Here is a 20,998-nt window from a genome sequence, read left to right on the forward strand (position 1 = left end):
CTGCGGTGTTTTGAATTCGTTGGAGCCTCTTCATTTGGTATTTTGGAAAACTGAACAGGAGACTATTGCAATAATCTAGTCGAGAAATTAGGAGAGAATTCACCAACATTTTAAGCTCGTGATACGAGAGATTTCCGAATGTGACCCTATTGATCTTATGGCGAGAGTAGCTTTCCTACAAATTTCATTAACACGACTATTAAATGTCACATTGTTATCCATAATAACACCTAAATTTCTAGTTTTCTTAGTAATGTCAATTGTAGTCCCTGCAAATGTAAGGCTTTCTGCAAAAGATGGTCCTTTCATATTTACCGCGATGTAAAGTGCAATACCTCCGTCCTTCCTCCGTCTGACCTTGAACATGTTCATGGTATTCCACGAAAAAATGTGTTCAACGCATCGCCAAAGGGTGCCCGGCGCGTCACTTGGATGATTCGGGCTAAGAGCTATATATACTTGATTATCATCGGCATAGAACACGCACTTAAGATTCTAAGCTTGTATCACTTCCTGCAGAGGTACTACATAAAGTCTAAACAGTAAGGGCTCAAGTATGGATCCTTGTGGGACACCATATCGATGTCATGGTAACGTTATTTTGGAGGAAAATTTAATGTGAGAAGCCTACGATGGGTACGTAATACCCTGGCCAAATTTCGTCTTGATATAATTACCCTAACTGTATCTAAGGACAAAATATGATTATTTGTTTGAAAAAAGGAGAAACTATTTCGAGCCTCCTTAAATATGATTTAAACCATTGCAGAGCAGTGCCAGTAGAGTTGATTGTAGCCTTTCTATGAAAAGAGTGTGGTCTAGCGTATCAAATGCCGCCGACAAATCAAGTAGTACTAGAACCACTTCATTCGTGAATCAAGGGTTTTCAAGATGTCATCAGTTATCTTGAGCAGTGCGGTCTCTGTGGAGTGGTGTTAAATCTGTGGTGTCAAATACGCTGATTGCAGACTGGGAAAAAGGCCATGTTGATTAAGACAGTGATGTACTTGAATGGACGCAGATTTCTCCATGATTTTACCAAGAAAGGAAATATTTGCTACTGGCCTATAGTTTGAAAACGAGTCACTTTCCAGTTCAACATTCTTAAGCCGTGGACGAACAAGAGACTCCTTCAGGATGGATGGAAATTCTCCTTGAGTTAAAGATCGTCGCACAATTTCTCTTAGCACAGGCAGAACAATGTCAATAGTATCCTTAATTATTACCTTGGAACTGGATCAAGAGAACAAGTTTTGGTTGAAAGGGAAGGTATTTCATCTTTCTTCAAAACATTATTGGAGGGTGCATAAAAATCAATAAACTCACAGTGAAGCGTTCGAATTTTTTTTGTCACGTTCTTGCTGATCACCCAGAGATGCCCTTATATCAGTTCTTATATCTTGAATCTTATTTATGAGGTCATTAAATTCCTTGACAAGTTGTAACTACTCTGTCGATGAGCCTAAATAACTGGTTACTGATTATCCAAGATAGTGATCAACAAACAGCAACACTGAGACGTAAACCCTAAAAGATATTTCTAGCGCGAGAAAAAAGGACTCGGGATTAAAAAAGGGGCTTTTTTACTACACAAATTATCACAGAGCTCGGTTGCGTCCACGCTTGATTGATAAATCATTTGCATGTGCTTAAGGCACGACTACTTTTATTGTGCGTCTTCGTGTTTAAACGACCATTTTACAGTTCTGTGCTCAGGTACCAGGCCTTTAAATGCAAGATTGGAGTTGACCTTGCTTTGAGACAAGCATGAGTGCTTTTCTTATGTAAATAGAAACTCGCTAGCATTACAACTGCATGATTGACGCAAAAAAATGCAATGAGGTTTGTGTCAAACCAAAGTCAACTCCAGCCTCGCTTTTATTCAAAGGCCTGGTAACTAAGCACAGAACGCACAGAACACTCACTCAGGGTTGTCTTGAATTGATCATCAAAGGACATGCAAGCTTTACGCCAACCGATTGGTTAAAAATTTCGTGCCGCATTTTCGTCCAACCAAAGGCAAAAACACTTGCGGCTTGGTATCACATTTTTTGTCGCGCTTGGAGAGGGATGCATGACTATGCCTTTGAAGAGAATGATGATCGCACTTGAGGAAGTAACTCAATAAGTTACAATAACGCCTGAAGGAAGTAACAAACTGCTGCCGAAGGAAACCGTCACTAACAGACTAGAACGTGCCAAATTACAAGTAATGTTCAAAACAAGATACTATCTGATCAAGTACAGACCTGGCAAGAAGAAACGACGAAGGAGCCGAGCTACTGCTTTCTTGGCTACTCACTGCCGTTGTCGTGGGTGCGTTGCTACTGGCTGCCGCGGCAGCAGCCGCCGCAGCCATCTGCCGCCGCGCTGGAAGCCTCTCTAGTCGCTCCCTCGTTTGTTGCACTTGCTGCCTCTCTAACTGTAGTTGCTGCTGCAGTAGCTGAAGCTGCGACTGCATTGGCGGTTGTGACTGCTGTGCGGCTCGCCGCACACCAGATAACTGCGATAAAAGCTCTGCTATAGGATCCATGCTCTCGCGGGCAGCCGTGGACGACGAGGACGAAGACGAGGCAATTCCACTACTACCCCCAGATCCCCCAAAATGCATATTGGTTGCCCGTGACCGTGGAGGTCTGGGGCGACTTCCGCTAACTGCCGGGTGAAATAAACGTCTTACGTGCCGAGCAGCTCCTGGTTCGTCGTAGTAAGTCAGTTAAGGTTAAAAGGTAATAAAACAAAACAAAATACATTGCACAGCTAACAACAAGATATGGCACCAGAATTGCCTTGACGGTGCTTTGTTAATAATTAGGTGTTTTGGTGTGTGGTATTGCTGATAATTATCCACCTGGATTCGCTATTGTACAGAAAACGCACGAAACGAGTACAAATATTCCACGATATTTGTATAGTGAGGTGCTGACATTTGCCCCGCGCTTGACAAGCTTGAATTCACACTAAGTTACTCGTGGAGACGCGGCTGAAAGCGGCAGGCGTTAATGCCGTCAGGTAACGTTACTACCTAAAAGCCTGGTGGTGGCTCTGATTGGTTACCGTGCTAATTTATTTGTGTGATTCGCGCGACGACGAATTTTATTGCCAGAGTTTTCGCGTTCAAGATGGCGAAAGACAATCGCGAGATAACACAACACGACTTTCAGATACATAGTACATGCAGCCGTTTCTGGTGTATGCTCGACATTTGGGATTTAAACACTTCATCTGCAGCAAGAAAAAGGCCATTTCTGAATTTCTTAGCGGAACAGACAGGTTCATAAACATATGTCGTCTGCCGATCGATGGAGACAAAATCTTGTGAGGCTTTGTAAGTCCTCGGTAAAATTAATGGTTTTGCCGCATATTGCCAAGTTTAAATAGTTTATTGGACGATATAGCGTGTAGTATCGTGGGATATTTTTATTCGTCTCTTGTATTTTGACTCGTCCTACAGGCTTCCCAAAATACATGTACAATGAGACTCGTAAAAGTATCCCACAATACCGCACACTAAATCGTCCAATAAGATATATGTACTTGTACTCGTCGCTTGTATTTTGACTCGCCCTTGTAACTATATCTTATTCGATGTTTTGGTGCGTAGTATCGCTAAGTATTTTTACGAGAGGAGCTGTGTTTTGTACGGTTCTCTACTGTACAATAACCAAGTTTATTATATGACTAGCTCCGTAAGCGGGCAACATGAATCAAATCGCGCGCTGTTATTGGCTACCCGAGCGGGTAAGATGGAGCTATCTTGCCCGCTCGGGATTGACTGTAAATATCGTGAAACATCTTTGTATTCGTTCCGTGCGTTTTCTACACAACAACTAATACAGTTGGACAATAATAAATCAAAAAGTTAGTTATGACATCCTGTGAAAACTCATTTGTTATCGTCTTCTTGAGTTCTGAGCTGCAATACTGAGATCAGAGTTGGAAGCCTGTTTCCACCAGCTGAAACAGTAAAACTTCCCTGTCAGAGCCCACTTTCCCTATAGAAAATTTATTTCCGAGGCGACAGATGTAATTAAAAGAAATACTTATAGGATATGTAAATATCTCTACTTGGTGCCCTATGCTCCAACGTCAAATGGGCGGCAAAGTCATCTGTCACATGATTAGGATCTCCACCCGGTAAGGCGGCACAAACTGGACATACCTGTGAAAAAGTAAAACCAAATGGGTTGCACCTGACAAATACAGAACCACAAAATTTTCATTCTTCAGATTGCTTTACACAAAAGAATCAATCGCAACCACTTTTTGATTTTATAGACACCCTTTCATTTGACACATTATCCAATCAGACACCAAGAAAAAGCTATTTTTTGCTTATGATCAAAAGTGCACACACATTGAAGACTTCAAGTGGTCACACTTCAGGGATTCTTGTTGAGAATGGATTACCATGAAACATTAAACAATAAAAAGAGCTTGCTTGTCCTAAAGATCCCCAAGACTGCATACATCATTGACTTGTCCGCTTAAAATTGCGTCAACCTGGCTTGCAGTGCCAGTATCCAACCCAGAAGAGCAACGGACTAAAAACAAATTTAATTTCTTATGTTACCGTATACCTTCAGGGGTGTCTCGCGTCCGAGCGATGTAGCGCGTCCGGTTTAAACTGCAGATACCTAAATTCCTATATCAAATTAAAGCTTATAGAGCTGGCTATCAGACCACATCAATAATTTTGAAATTAAATGAATTGTCGAATTTTTCACAACCTCTAAATGCGAACGTCCAAATCAGCTTTTCAAAGTTACAAGTCATAGGAAATTTTGCTTTTCGCTCTTTTATTTTGTTACTCCGTTTCCCGACCCAAAGACAAAGTGCTAAAATAGGGTTTCTGCGTTTTGCCATACTCAGTTGCAGCGAAAGGTTACAGCACGTTTTCGAAAGAGTATTAAAATGTGATGTGTTCGTACAAAAATCGCTCTCAGAGAAAAAATATTTTAAAATAAAAGAATCGCAGACACCTTCTTGTTGATTACATGTTAATCTAGCCACTGTCAAAATTTTGGGGAAATCGGACAAATTCCATTTGAGTTTTAGCTCTTTAAAATGTCCGCTTCATGTGAAAAAATTGATTCGAGAAAACAGCGCTATCAAACGGGTAAATTTTACTTCCGTCCAAAACTTAAAACCGCCATTTCTTCGCCAATATTTAATGTTTTTGGATAATTTTTTTTTTTCATAAAATACCCCATTTCGAACACTACTTTAACCAAAAAATCCAAATTTGAAGAAAATTGCCGATCTGAAGGTATACGGTAACCTTAATGGACTTACCACTTCAATGGATGCATCACTGTGTTCTGATGCCACATGCTCCTGAAGTGCTGATTCTGTAAAACCCATTTTTCCACAGTACGGACACGTAAAGGACTGAGGCTGATCTGCTGTAAACGCTTCACCCCCATAATAAAGTTCTTTGGAAGAAGAAAACAGATTGTTTGGAATAAGAATTAACTTAATGAGGAGGTAAACATACTTCAGACTCGCTTATGTTTGACAACTGTTTTTGGAGATTGTTGTACAACATTCCAACAAATTTATTCCAAATTTATTCCAAATTTATTCCAAATTTATTCCAAATTTTACATGATGCACACGGTAAATAACCAGTGGAAAATGGTTTGATAGGTCAATAACCATCTATGGCATTAGAAGCCAGTCATTAGCAACTGGTTAAACAACGATTTCTGTTATTACAGCCGTGCATTACATTCTCACAGCTTTAAGATATCCAAGCTGCTCATTGGCACCAAGCAACAACAACTTGCCTACTGTAGAAAGCCAACAAACATCCAATCGTATTTCTGTCTTACACCTCTAGTACCCTCATCCCTGTACCTTCTTTTTGTTTCAAAATTTCCAAGGAGCCGCTATCTTAATTGTGACAACTAAGGGTTGTCCTATTGAAGTCTAAACGTGTGTATACATGTACAAAATGAAAGATTCAATGTCATGACTGTGTACAAATGTACGTTCAAAAGAATCATTAATTTTAAAGTGCACACAACTTGAATTTTATATTAAAATTTAAACTTTGCTTGGTAGGATTTCATTATTAGAATATTCTATCAAAAGTCCGAAGTGAGTTTTTTGCAGCACAAACTTAGCCAAAAATAATTGTGACATTTCCCACACAGCCAAATATCTCTTTGTGACATCATCAGTTGTGTTAGATTGCAGCTGGAAATATGACCGACACGAAAATAATTATTGTGTTGCTGTGATACCAGTGCAGTGGCCTACAGTACCATTAATTTATTTTGTCATGAGCTATTAAGCCAACTGTGAGCTCAGGTGGTAGAGCAATGTACTGATATTACAGAGGAATATAGTGTATTACTGAGTTTTTCTGGCTTTCCTTTCTTTACATCTACCTCTTAAGGGCCTACCGACGTATTTTATGGGGTGTGTTGCTAAGGATGTAATAGTTAACTAATTTGAGAGAATTTGGCATAATTTTGGTTAGTTTCCAACTTTTGTAAACCAATGACCCTAAACATGACATCATCATAATATTATAATAAAAGAAAACTCTAAATTTGTCTACGTGCTACTCAATTTGGGTATTTAGTCAGTGGTTTCATAAGTTGTATTCGTTTTTGCATCCAGCCAATCATGGTTTACTTTTTATTTTGAAAAATGTTCTTTTTAGAGAGATAAGCGATACTGAAATACCCATAAAATTTTCAAAAAAGATGATTTGAAAAAATAATGCTTAGCCATATTCTGTTTTTGGAGGTGAAACGTGTCATATTAAAAAAAAAAAATTCAATTTAAAGAACGCCGGAAATTTAGCTTTTTCTCAAACCGGAAGTCAGTTCATTAACACATGCGCAGTTGATCTGAGAACGCGTTTGAGGAAGGGAGTGGAAAAACCTTTGATGCAAACAACGGTGATTTTTGCTTGTGAGTGGGTTTCCTGGTCAGCTCATGATATGATGATGTCAGTCACCCGAATTAACATTTCATTTCCTTAGCAACGCGCAAAAAATACGTCTGGGCCCTTAAGTACAGTAACATTTTGAAACTGCAATAATCTAATAGTCTTACACGTAAATCCAAACTGTAATGCTCTAAGAAGCACTCTGTGCAAAAACCATTTAACTTCTGACTGAGGAACACGTTAATGCCAGTACAGTGTAGAGCACTGCAATGGCATCACAGAGGTCATGAGTTTGAATCCATTTAAGGCTGAATTTTTCACTCTTTCCTCTCGTTACTCCTTACAATGGTTGCCATTATTATTTTACAAACGTTTTAAGTGTCAGCACCATGAGCAACCATAAAACGTTACATGTTAAATGTACATGTACATGTATTATTTTTCAAGATGGTGACTTCCAGGAAATTTGAAAGACAGAATAAGGGTGTCTGGAATTTATTTCTTCCTGATAATACTCTTTTTTGAAATGCTTATCAATTAATGTAATTGTAAACTTTATTCCCCATGGTTTAAAATTGTTTACTCAGAGCAGTGGGGGTACCCTAGTGCAAAAATGGTGGCTAGTTAAAGACATGTACATGTACTCTTATACTTATGCTACGTAGTTAGACTTACTGTACAAGCCTCATTGGCATTCACAACATGGAAAAGAACTTTTGCTACAAAGTGTGAGGCCAGAAGCTCATGACCTTGAAGTGTTTAACTCTGGTTCAGAGCTCGGGTTTTTCTTAGTTAAAGTTTCCTTATCTGGATGTAACGCAGCTTGAGCATTTTCCTGAGCATGCAGCTTCGATCTTATTTTTGTCCAAACAGTATTTGGACATAAAATTGGGTGTCCTTTGTTCCAAGGAAAAGAGTTGCAAGTTACATGTACATGTACACACTTCAAGGTCATGTCCCTCTGGTGAGGCTAATTAGCATAAAGATAGAATTTAATATTACTTGCAGCCATTTTTGAGTTGTCTCTATCATAAAGCATGGCATCCTTACCAAAGTCAGTTCTTGTCAGTATACACTGCATGGGATGATCAGCTGTGTGTCTCGTCGTCGTTGCTCCATTCTCGTAACACGTTGCACACAAATCATAGTCATAGCATATTAAACATTTGAAGCGTTTCCCACGGAAATTCCCTTTGCTACATGAGTCACAACTAACACCTGCCAAAAAAGTGAACATTTACACTGTATTAGATGTTTTGTTGCTTGAGGTTTTGTGACAGTTGGTCACATTAATGCTAATAATAATTATTACTGTTGAGATTTATGAACCCATTCAAACCTGAAGCACCCCCGACTGGTAAGTACTGTAAAATTATCTGGCATTAGTACAGAGTAAAATCTACAAGGTTCCCTCTCAGGCGGGGAAGGGTTTAAGGGGACCTACCTCTTGTGAATTAAAATATTATTCATAATAATTATTTTATTCATGAATCATAAATTACCCATGAGGCTGAAAACCAATAGAAATGCAATAATTGGGTCACATGCACACGGACAATCAATTTACTGCACATCACAAACAAGAAGCCTTATCATACGTGTATGAAGGGGGTAGTTTCTAAGGAAACTGTGGTGCTGCGTCGGTGGGGAAGTACCGTACAGTATATTTACCCGTGTATTAGTCGACCTTTTATGACCTCAAAAGAAGCTCCAAAAATCGCCCTCGACTTATACACAGGTCAAAGATTTAGAGCCAAGTTCCAGCTAAATAATTCATTCAAAATTAACAGAATAATGTTGTCTTGGGCATAACAAACGCAGTGTACATAAGACTTCAAAATGAATGTACAGTGTAAGCAATTCCAGTTGAAATGAAAAAGGATTTGTCCAACTCTAAATGTTGAAGATACTCACAAGCACAAATATTCTCAAATAGAAACTGGAAATTTTTGTTTTCCAAAGGCGGAAAGCTCTAAAAGGCATTCAAATAAAAGGCAATCATTCAACGGCTTAGTAACCTGGCGCAATACCTCGTGTTTGTGTATGCGAGCATCGTCACTCATGTTGCCTGAAAATGTTGGATGGTAATGATTGTTTTTTTATTCTTTATACAAACCTGGCTGATTTAAATGCTTTTGCAAACGTATTGTTTGGTTTATTAGTTTTGTTTGTTTGTAATGTGAGGAATTATAAGTCAAGGAACAATTAAACCTTGCACATTTCGCATTGTTTTTGAAGTTATTTTCAAAGATTGACTCCTGCTTCTGAGATGTTGTGCTTACCCTCTAAAGCCCTATATCCTTGAACAACGAAACAGGTTAGTTTGAGGTTTACATGTTCGATTTTCTGAGAACTTTTTCGAAACTCAAGGACAAAATGCCCGCATATACAACAACTTCTGAACCACAAAACTATTAAGCGCTTGAGGCCCTGATTTTTTTGTGTATCCACAGTTCCAGAAATCGAAGAATACAAGATTAGTATCCCATGAACATTTAACAAAGAAATTAAGAAATTGCTTTTTTTGTCATCGAAAATGGGGGGTCAACTTATACACGGTATCGACTTATACACGGGTAAATACGGCAGTATACAAAAATTTGGTATAATATAGACGAAGGGCTAATGCTCAAAATGTCAGCTTTTAGAATCTCTGTATGGTGGCCAATTTACATTATAAACTCCGATGATAAAACCAAATTTTTATCATATGTGTACATGTACTTATCAGAGGTGAAACACTAATAATTTTTTTCTTTTTTCACACTTGAAAAAGTGGGCAGTGTACTGAATTGAGTATTAAAGGTGTTTTACAAAAAAGCACAGCTGAGTAGGTTAATGAGACAAGACAGCTATTTCTTGACAAGCCAACATACACTGTACAATAGAAAGGATTAAAAAAAAGGAAGCTGCAAATGTTCAGAGAACAAAAAAATTATTATGACATTTCACAAAAGTTAAAGACTTGTCAGAGGGTTGGGGCATACAGTGTAAGTTCAATAAAAAAAATACTGTGGAACTCTATGAGCAACAGCACCTTTCATTTAAACATTTAGAAAAAATTAATAATCTTCAGTTGATGACTGTGGGACTTGATGCTTTTCAAGAGATTACAAACGTATGGATGGACTTTGATATACCGATAATACATGTAACCTAAGATGTAGGTACGGTAGGGCAGTACACAATAGTGCGGGAGGGGTACATGTAAGTACAGTAAAGGGAATTTTGTACATGTAGTGCTACATGTACATAGAATGTACACGTATTGTGACTATTTAAGTTCAAGAATGAAAGATCCGGTACAAGTATTCATTTCCTATTGTAAATTGTACTTCTCTGAATTCTCCATACAAGTACACACACGAGTGATGACTGTACAGTGTAGGTCTTCCAACAAATGCCAATGGCCTTGGAAGCAAACTCTGGCATACAATGTAACTATAACTTTAAGACGCGGCTACACAAACGATTTTTGTCTAGCGCCGGTGATGCGATTTTTTTCAGATTTTGTGGCGTCGCCTGCGCGCCAGGGTGGCTGCACTTGTGACAAATTTTGGCGAGAAATTGAAGGCCGCGCGAATCGCTTACTTCAAGAGACCTGAGCACTATAAACAGACATTCCTACTTTAATTTCATTGGCTAAATTCTCTTTAGTCGCGTCGCAAGCATGGGCAAAAAGTTGCAGGGTGGCTACACATGCAACTATCTCTGCGATTTTGTCACGAAAGTTTCAACTCTGGCGACTTTTTTATTGCCATTTTTTCACCTGTCGTGTCCCCAGTTCAAGAGTGCACGTGCGATTTTCATCTTGCGCTGGGGACGCGACAAAGTTTGAAAAAACTCGCATCACCAGCGCGAGCACAAAATCGCTTGTGTAGCCGCGGCTTTAATATTATAACTTCAGATCTCTAAAATGCACATGACTATACAAAATTTTATAATGCTTAGTTGACTTAAAATCAATATGCTTGGTACACCATTTATGGACTGCCACCTGACCGATTGTGTTGTGCAGGCTGCGATCAAGGGTCAGGCCAATTCACTCTGTTTTTGCCAGCTGATTTCAGCGATTTAATTTTGCTGAATATATATCCACTCTTTGCATACATGGCATACTGGTGTATCACACCAACAAGGAAGTGGAAAGAGTAAACTATAAATCCCACACATAATTATAATCATTTTCAATGATGGGGTGTACATGTACATGTGGCTCCCACACAAAAGGTTGTCAACTTGTTAACATGTAACTCCCTTTTTTACCCTGCTTTCTGTTTGCCCCCACCAATCTCTTTAGGCAAATCCTCCGAAGCAAAGAACTCTGAAATAACCATGTTATAATTTATTAAAGATATGATTAATGGTGTCAGCAAAGATATTAATTAATTGTCTTAGCACACTCGTGTACTTTACTTTGTATTGTTAATAAAGATTTTAAAAGTAACTTAAGCTATATCAATTAAACTTATGACAGATTCACCCAATCAAATAAGAGAAAATACCGATTAATGCAATGTAAATGCAAACAAAACACAAGCTTTGAACATGGCAAATAAAATTACAGCAATGCAAATATATTAAAACAAATTGCACGTTTATATGTTGTAAAGTTAGGTTAAAATGGTTTTAAGGACTTTTGAGAGTACAAATCTCCTTGGTTTCCAAGGAAAAGAAAACGAGATTCAAAGTACGTACTGTAGTCTGACTGTTGGGTGACACTAATTTAACCTAAAATTCATTTTGAACTATAACATATAAATCTACACATGTGTCATGTATAATGTGTAAAACCAAGAATAATCGTAAAATTGATTACAAATCTGACAATTGTTGAGGGGCTGATTTCAATGGCCAAAATGAAAGCTTGCTGCTGGGCATGCCTTCACTCACGCCTATTTAAGTGGTTCGAAACAACTCAGAATACGTTCAACATTAAACCATTGTCAACTCTATCACGATAGCTATGGAAAACCGTCGAAAATCGGACTGAACAGAAATTTATCAAGCATTGGATATGTGCAAAGCGCAAACAGTGGAAGGAAGGTATAAATTTGAGCGCATTGCATCGATCTTTATATATAAAGTGAAAACACACTCAGTCAAGGACAGACTACAGTCACAGTAAATAAAGCTCAGGATATTTAATTTTCATTATATCATGCTTCTACCAGGGATTAACTTATCCCGAGGTTTCAGATAGGTTTTCAAAAGAAAATGAACTTACCCTCATGTCGAGACATAGCAACTTCCCCGATATACCCTGTCTGTTGAGTCAAATTTGCGCTGATGAAACGGCCTCAAAACGCAACTATTTTTCTCAGCAGCAAAGAACATTGGACAGCCCTTTTGTGCTCTCTCCTATGCAATGGTTAACATCCCGAACAGAGCCAAATTTAAGCAAATTTTTGGAGCATTTCCACCAAAGGAAAGCACAGACGACTTATCGCCTTCTCCCGGTTTCACTGGGCATGAGCAGCTTTTCCCATAATCCCTTTCAACATATTTGAAAAATAAATTAACACAAATTGCACGTGTATATGTTGTAACGTTGGGTTAAAATGGTTTTAAGAAAGTTTGAGAGCACAAGTCTCCTTGGTTTCCAAGGAAAAGAAAACGATATTCAAAGTAGACTGTTTTACATGTCCATCTGGTCTCCTCAACGTGTGACCGATCCATCCCCAAGCTCTTTTTCTTATCTCTTGCTCTATCTGTCGCTGCCTATTCAAGGAAGACAAGTGCGCCATCTTAAGCAACGCAAGCATTTTAAGCAACCAAAGGAAAACTAAGTACGATCCGTTCGATGTATACGGTACAATATATGTCCCCACATATAACGTTCCCACTCTCCAATGACATCAAAATCCTGTTGAATTGATCGATGGCCGGTGAAATTACCCCATGGTCCTTGTTCTTGACCCACTGAGGCCGGCCAGGTACTCCATGATGACCTAGTGTCAAAAACGTTTGGATTTTACTTTTTTTAATATAATTTTTAGCCTTGTAAATAGTTCATAATAATAATAATAATAATAATAATAATAATAATAATAATAATAATAATAATCCTCAATTTCTCTATCATATATAAAATTTAAAAAATGGATAGCAATAGACCGAATGCATAAATGGCCGCCATAAAAATATTCTTCTGTTGTTTTGCCTATTAGACCCACTAGCCTCGTTAGCACGGACAAAATACAAAAGAAATGTTGCTTTAGAACGAGGCTAGTTGCTCTGATTAGCACATAAACAAAAGAATAATTTATTGGTCGCCATTTATGCATTCGGTCTATTACAATTTCTGCAAATTCATCAAATGGATAAAATACAAAGAGCTATAAAAATGCGATTTAGAGAATAATCTCTGGTTCACTTGTCAGTTCTTTGGTAAAACATAATAATAATAATAATAATAATAATAATAATAATAATCATCATCATCATAATAATAATAACGAAATTAATGAATTCAACAATAGCCTCCAATAATAATAGCAATAATAATAATAAGAAGAAGAAGAAGAAGAAGAAGAAGAAGAAGAAGAAGAAGAAGAAGAAGAAGGATAAAGGTATATTATCTTCGTTTCCACTGGGTGCCTCTTCATCCGATATAAACCAACCGAATTAAATCTAAAACTGAATCAATTATAAAGAAAATGGATACAACTGATCATTTGTAAGATATCATGTGGAGTAATTAATCGTTTGGCAAAGATACTGATGGACATGACTCAGAAAGATGTAAGGCCTTGAATACAACTTCCAGTACGTGAAAGTCTCTTCTTTGCTTCACCTGAGGAAACCAGCTCAGTTTTGTTTTAATATTTAAAAAAATGAAGGGGTGACGTTCTAAAGAAACTTTGCATGGTTCTGTTTCTAGTCGGTGGGAGGATAAAAGACGAAAATTGGTTTTATCAAACGAATAATAAAGTTGAAAATATAAAATGGCCGAAGTTTCAAGTGTTAGCCCTTCGTCACAATGAATTGGTTATTCTAGCTATGTATATTCGCTCAGTCTGACGAAAGGCTAACGCTTGGAACGTCAAGAGGAGCCTCTATCTCCCATGGCCTGAGACCCGACTAGGAGTCAACCCTTTCCCGAGTACATTTATTAAAACAAGGCCTCCCTTGTGAGATACCATGACCAGAACCTGCTGACCAGCGGTTTTCGTTAAAACAATGGTTTTCTGTTTTCTGGGGTGGGGGGGGGAGGGGGGGGGAGGGCTCAGTTTCGCGGGCTCAGAAAACCTTGGTTGTGGTCATTGATATTTAAGGTTGTAAAAGCCAATCAAAAGAGAGCTATGTCAGCCTCAGGGAAAATACGGTACTTTTCGCGGGAAAAACCTGTTCCTGAAAATAAATTAAATTTAAGTGGAGAAAGGGTTTAATCAAGGAATCAGTGGAGATAGAGGCCAGGCTCCCCTTGATGAACTCCTGACGTCAGCTATTTATCGTGTCACCGAGGCACTTCAAGGACTTTTATCATCCGTTCGTTTCCATTTTTAATATGTCTGTAACATCTTTGAAATGGCGTCCGGTGGAAAAACTGTCAACAGCAAAGTGTCAACTGATGCACTGACGTCTCTTCCAGTTCGGTAAGAAACTCAAGGAGTGGATGAAACTGACAGCGTCACAATTATAGTCTCCTTTAGATAGAACTAATGATGCAACTAAAGATATTTCTGAATTTCCCGTAGGATACCTGGCACACCACAACACAACTTTGAAAGTTAATGTTGCTTCACGTGTTCTCAGAGCTAGCAAATTAAAATGTTCATTCAGATGAACTCTAGGCTAAGCAGTTTGGTTTGTCTGACACACACCTATGAACTATTTGAAAACTCGGAGGATGGCTTATATTGACCGAGAGAATGATCACGAGACATCTGACTGGAAGACATGACCATAGTCTTCAGTCAGTTAGAATGGGAGCATTAGGCACTGAGCTGGAGATCTGCTGTTTGTTGTGACAAGTGGTGGGAGCTAGCGACAGCTGACATCAGCATACTGGTACGTAGACAAATTAAAATAGCCGGGAAATTCTCTTTGTAGATCTAAGACTTAAATATAGTTGAACGGCATGGTTTCTAGAATTGATTTGATGTCATGCATTCATTCATTCATTCATCTCAGTTAATGCACCCATTGCCTGGTGCATAATAGATGGTGCATAATAGATGCCTTCAAGGTGACCCTCGTTTCATCTCACGCGCGTTTTCGACTTTCGAAGTTACTGTTACAAACATCGCTAGTGATAACCTAAAAGGAAGGCCTTGGATTCCTTTTGGAATGAATCCTCAACAGAAATGGCCCTCTCTTTCCTTGTTAGAAGCATTGCGTCTCTTTGAAAAATTGGCAAATGGTCTTTATCCGGGGAGACGCAGCCGCTGCGGAGAGAAAAGTCAAATCAGAGAAAGTACACCACTAAGATCCATTAGTAGAACCTTACCCGTAAGAAATCAGCAGCAAAATCTCTTTGTCGACGGCAAGGTACGGTGCGCGGCAAGGAGAACAGAAAGTTTCAAAAGAGGAAAACAACTTAGTTTCAAGGGAGAAGACGCTTGACGAGCAGCGTAAACAGAGACATAGAAAAAAAGGCAATTTGTGAACTTCCGTGTATCGCGATAAGCCTGAACCAAGAAGAGTGACTGCACTGGCTATGTATATATTGTAAATATTTTGAACTTAGTTTTATATTTATTATTCCTCTTTCAGTTAAGCATAATTAAGTAACCTTGAGCCTCTAGGAAAGTACGAGTGTTAGTAATATCTTAGTTGTCAGTGTTTATGCGTAACTTAGTTTATTAAATTACTTGGTTCACTACTACTATCTTGACGTGTTTGCGGGAAGAGACTTGACATGTGCACATGGAGTACAATTCTTTTCTTTTGCTTGTGCAAAGATATGATTTTCAGGACTTTAATTTCCTTGACTTGACCTTTAATAGGTTCCAGAATTTCCAGTCCTGGCTCCAGTTGTTCGAAGGGTAGATAGGGCTATCCACTGGATAAATCACTATCCACTGGATAACTCAATTGGCTTTGCTATAGTGTTTATCCGCTGCATAGTGATTTATTTTATCCGGTGGATTGGGTTATCCACCATTTGAACAACTGGGGTCTGTATTTTACCCGAATATTGAAAATCCTCGAAATTCGGGGTTTCCGCGCGAACACTGTATACTTGTCCGAAGAATAATTTTTTTTTATGGCCGGTGTAAGATGTTCATGGAATGGATTACTTTGAATTCATAAGAGAATTAAACAAATCAGATTTTAACAAATAATGACTTCGTTATAAATAAACTCTCCTTTTATTCATCAAATATTGCAAAGATCACATGATGTTAACAAATATGACGAACAAGGTTGCTTGGGCTGAAATAAATGCCTAGGCCAATACTATTAAAAGCGAGGAATATGATAGTACACTAAGTCCCAAACAACCCCAAACAACCCAATATATATCGAATAATAAATTTGTGATTCTAAGAAACTCTGAAAAAAAACTTTCACCCGTGCCACGGGGACATTTTTTACTTAGAACGAGGCGTGGAGAGGCTTCTGTGCTCTCCAATCCAGTAGGATGGGGGATGCCATAAATTCCCTGGGGTATACCTTTAATATCTCATTCAGACACATGGAGATGATGAGCTCCCCAAAGAAAACTTTACAGCTTTTCATCAGTTTCTGATGGAAACAAAGGAAAATATCTCTGTTGAGATCAGAAGTTGTTAAAAGTTCTTTCAAAGTTGTTCTAGTCCACCGTTAAGTGCCAGGGCTCAGTTTCAAGAGAGACACACCCTCTGAAGAGGTAAATAAACTAGTTACAAGGTGTGTGAGAAAATCTTGCACAGCGTTAATGTGAAGTATTTTATACTCTGGATAGTGAATTATCCATTCAAAGAAGTTATGCAGCCTTCGAAAAACTGAGGGCAAGTACTATGCAGAAGAATCCCAAAACAGGCGAATCAAATGGTTCCCTTCAGAGCTGATAATAAAAAGCTTAAATAAAATTACGGGGCAAGCGGCATGCACCAATGGATTCCCCCTCTGATTTATGAAACAGCCTAGCCTGTAAAGTCCTTTAAAATTCCCCCTTAAATCTACTCTATAAAAAGTCATTCTATAATTTAAGCTTTATTACCAGGCAGACCATGGTGGTTGCCTAGTGTACAAATATGGAGTGTTTGTAACATTTAGAGGAATTGATATTACTGCCCCCATCATCCCTGCGTCTTCGATCCCACGTTTGATATGATACCTGGAAAAGAAAACAAATGTTATTTTTCTGTTTAATGTTTTATTCAGCCAGTATGTATAGTGTGGGCAGGAGCACCATAACAGTTATTTTTTGTATGTGTTGTAATTTAAGCAAACAGCAGTCTTCAGAAGACAGAATGGGATACGGATAACCTTATCAACTGAATAAGTGACTATCTGACAGTTTCAACCTGTGGGAAGATTTCAGTATTTGCCCTGCTTGTAACTGTGAATATGCACACTCTAAGCAAATAAACTAGTTAAAAGGTGTGTGAGAAAATCTTGCACAGCGTTAATGTGAAGTATTTTATACTCTGGATAGTGAATTATCCATTCAAAGAAGTTATGCAGCCTTCGAAAAACTGAGGGCAGGTACTATGCAGAAGAATCCCAAAACAGGCGAATCAAATGGTTCCCTTCAGAGTTGATAATAAAAAGCTTAAATAAAATTACGGGGCAAGCGGCATGCACCACTGGATACCCCCTCTGATTTATGAAACAGCCTAGCCCATAATCAAAAATGGAGATGACTGGACAGTATGTCCCATTACCTACCAACAATACCCTCGGTACTGGAAAATCTCTTTGTCTTACTCATTGCAATCAGTGTTCATAAAAAATATTGTAAGATGGGGCCCACAGTTTATATTTCAGATGCAAAAAAGAAAAAAACCCAGCAATGTTAAACCATTTTAAGATTAGACCCTAACCCATCAGAGCCCAACATGAATCCTGCGGGGATGTGAACATCTCTTTGCGTCCCATCATGTGCCATTTCCACTAAAGTGTCCATGTTATCAAGATGGTCATCAGCTATAAACACAGCTATTGCACCATGATCTTCCACTGTCTTAACTTTGGACACAAATGAACAACCTCTGAGAAAGATAAAAAATAAAACATCATACACTGAATATTAATATCATTATGTGTTAACTGAATATTTTTAAGGGCTAGCCAATGCAGTATGGAATTAGAATGTGTAGAAAATGGCTCTTTTTATAATCAATAACAAAGGCAGTAGCAGCCTAATGTGAAAAAGAAACCATTTGTCTGTGACTAATATTAATATTCTAAATTCCAAGCTCTCAGTGCCTAATAGGCACAGGGGCTTGCATAAATATTTGGACAAAAATGTCCTCAGTGTAAACCTACAGTAGTACACAGAAAAGATCATTTAAGGACGTTCGCACGAAAATTTTTCAATATTGATTTTTTTCTGAAACTTTAACCACTGTAAGATAATGAGTTAGTTATGTTAGACATGTAAAAAAAATGGGGGGTCACCGACTTCGTTTTGGAGAGAACATGCCCGAAAAACACCCAAAATGTGACAAAATCGGGCTTCGTTAGCGAATAAGGCCAGTGTCTGTAAACCCAAATATATTGCAATTAAATCTTTGAAGTGAAATCTTCTCTGCCAAATATTGTTTACGTGGACTTATTAAGTGAATTTAGTCAACTGGTGAGGTTCCTTAAAGATCAAGTTCGCATTTAGCTGCAAGATGGCAGGATTTGATGTCCCGTGAGCAGAAATCTTGAAATTTTTCTAACTTCCCACATTGATTTTTTGTTCATTTTTGGACAACGTGGAGATAATTGTAAATAAAATCCGTTTCTGAAAAGAAAAATAGGGGTCACCGAACGTCCAAGAGCGTTAAATCCAGGCAAAGCTATAGCAATGGCCTTTTGCCCTATCATTTCTCATTTTATTACTTAGCGCGCACGCTCGTGTATGACGTGGCGTGTGCATTTGCGTGCGCAGTAAGGATGCGCAGAAACAATTGGCGTGAACGTCCTTAATTCAAGTATTGATGTTATATACTTTAGATGAGCAGTTAACGTTGTAAGTGCTTCACTAATCAGGCAAGAGACCTCTCAGAGAATCAACAAAATCAATTGTTATATGGCTTAAAGTCCAAGATGGATTGGATCCTATAGAGCCACATAATTTGGACTAAAGCAAAAGTTCTCACCAGCACTAATCAACCCAGTGCATTCCACAGCATTTTTTTGGGAAAGAGTCCCCACCTGTCACCCCAATTATTGCAATGTGGTATCTGGTTTTATAACACACCAGTTAAATTGCAGTTATAATCACTTGTACTTGACCAGGTTGTCATGTTAAGAATTTTTAGAAGATGTCTGAAAAGGCAGCCACTCATCAGTAAACATGATAAAATTTGAACAAAGAGTGCAGCAAATAGACCTGCCCTCTCAAGGGTTCCAAAGGCAAGCTTCCCTGATACATGGTGAAAGATGCGATAGTTGCAGCTTCTATATTGATATTCACCAATAAATCTATATTGAAGTCTCTCGTACAACAGGAACTGAAGAAGGTTGCCAAAGATTATTTTATGTAAGGAGGAGAGATTGTAACAGAGTAGTGCCATAGGCACCCAAGTTTCTGGGTGTTATAAGAAAACAGACTAGTTCATGCCCTTAGATGCATCATGGACAATCAAGGAAAACAAATGCTTGTGGGATGGACAATTGGCTAATGGCTTTTTCAATACAACTTTGATTAAGGCATTATTATACCCTTCTGTCTTGGTTCTCAATGATCATGCAACTTAAAGCATGAACCCATGTAGCCAGTAAAAGTTCCAGAAGGTAGCTCAGGGTATTACCAACTTCAACTACTTTTTGAAAACAACACTAACCCTCTGTCGACCAGAGCTATAGATCTCTGTAAAGCCTGACCATTGCTAATAGAGTAACAGGCATCAGCAGGATCAGCAGCAACCAGATTTACAGAACCTGATTTAAAGTCCTTTGAAGCAAAGAAATAAACATAATCAAATGTCAGACAGTATTCAGTTAAATTGCATCTTAATTCCTAGAAAATTCCAAAAGTTACCTAAAGTATTTTTCCTGAACCCAAACTATGCGAACTATTACGAGGAGCAAATTCTCCTTTCATTAAGATTACTACCAATGAAAAAGGAGACTCTTTGCAGGGAATTGTTCCACTTAAATTTTATATGAATTAGATTATTTAAGGCACCATTTCGGATTCCGAAAGGTGTCTGCAATATTTTATTACGATACTTCTTAATTTCATGAAAAGTACTGGGGCCCGGTTGTTCAAAAACCGATTAACGCTAACCCCAGATTAAAAATTAACCAAGGCGTTTATTTCTCTACTGGCAAATGCTGTTCAACGCTGATATTCGGCAAAACTTTACATTAGAGGAAGTCAATCTTGAAAAACAAAAATAAGCAAAAGGAACTTTTACCAAAAAGTGGAAAACATGAAACAAAAGTTTACGCTAATCCTGGATTAAGTTAATCAGCTTTAGAATTACCGGGCCCTGGTTTAAAAAGTGATAAGCTTAAATAAGCTCAAGTAGGTACTGGGAAAGGAGTTGTTAGTTAACAATCTTAATTCAATCATTGACACCCACTTCACATTCTGCTCACTTACGAATTTGCCACCAAAGCTTTTCGCCGGTCTCACTTTGTACACGTAACTAATATTTTTTGGTCGTAAAACTTCAAAATAAATAAGGTCGTTGCTATCCAAGAGCATAAAATCCGTAGCTGTGAACACAAGTCGTTTCCTTTCACCTGTTTGCAAACAAACGAAAGTATAATTTAGTTAAATGTATAATTTTGTTTAACTCGTGCAGCCTTTAACTTACCGTATGAATACTGTAAAAGGAAAGCAATTAACGCGAGAATAAGGGAAAGTAATTTTCCACGAAGACATCTATCCATATTAAACGAGAACGAAAACAAATTGCAACGTAAGTGTCCGTGAATGATAGTCTGACCGTGTAGGCTAACGGGACATCTGTCAGGACATCTGTCACGCAATGATGCTAT

The 20,998-nt window shown here is 38.2% G+C and overlaps 2 protein-coding genes across 3 annotated transcripts in view; both read right to left on the reverse strand.

Annotated features, from left to right (window-relative positions):
* Window positions 1–12,377, reverse strand: part of LOC138006869 (E3 ubiquitin-protein ligase KCMF1-like) — a 15,613-nt gene extending 3,236 nt beyond the window's left edge. The window contains exons 1-5 of one of the 2 annotated variants that reach the window (XM_068853477.1): window positions 12,132–12,377; window positions 7,955–8,122; window positions 5,296–5,435; window positions 4,055–4,162; window positions 2,250–2,707 (exon numbers count right to left, since the gene is read on the reverse strand). In XM_068853477.1, coding sequence (XP_068709578.1) covers window positions 2,250–2,707; window positions 4,055–4,162; window positions 5,296–5,435; window positions 7,955–8,122; window positions 12,132–12,147 — 890 coding nt within the window. In that variant the 5' untranslated portion in view covers window positions 12,148–12,377. The remainder of the gene's footprint in view (window positions 1–2,249; window positions 2,708–4,054; window positions 4,163–5,295; window positions 5,436–7,954; window positions 8,123–12,131) is intronic. The other variant, XM_068853478.1, reaches the window with a different exon arrangement.
* A 3,828-nt stretch (window positions 12,378–16,205) lies between these two features.
* On the reverse strand, window positions 16,206–20,952 carry LOC138008786 (protease-associated domain-containing protein 1-like). Its single transcript, XM_068856086.1, has 5 exons — window positions 20,815–20,952; window positions 20,598–20,740; window positions 19,834–19,943; window positions 17,881–18,048; window positions 16,206–17,171 (listed from the first exon to the last, which is right to left on the reverse strand). The coding sequence occupies exons 1-5, from the start codon at window positions 20,888–20,890 to the stop codon at window positions 17,051–17,053; spliced, it is 618 nt and encodes a 205-aa protein (XP_068712187.1). The 5' UTR covers window positions 20,891–20,952; the 3' UTR covers window positions 16,206–17,050.
* Between the last annotated feature and the right edge of the window lie 46 nt (window positions 20,953–20,998).

This window comes from Montipora foliosa, chromosome 6 (genome assembly GCF_036669935.1).
Source record: "Montipora foliosa isolate CH-2021 chromosome 6, ASM3666993v2, whole genome shotgun sequence".
NCBI lineage: Eukaryota > Metazoa > Cnidaria > Anthozoa > Scleractinia > Acroporidae > Montipora > Montipora foliosa.

Excerpts from the sequence above, each read along its gene's own strand:
- LOC138008786 (XM_068856086.1), bottom strand. The coding sequence starts at position 20,890 with ATGGATAGATGTCTTCGTGGAAAATTACTTTCCCTTATTCTCGCGTTA. Across the intron at positions 18,049-19,833 it reads ATAGCTCTGGTCGACAGAGG|AGGTTGTTCATTTGTGTCCA; the intron begins GTTAGTGTTGTT and ends TATCTTTCTCAG. Across the intron at positions 17,172-17,880 it reads TTCATGTTGGGCTCTGATGG|GTATCATATCAAACGTGGGA; the intron begins GTTAGGGTCTAA and ends TTTCTTTTCCAG.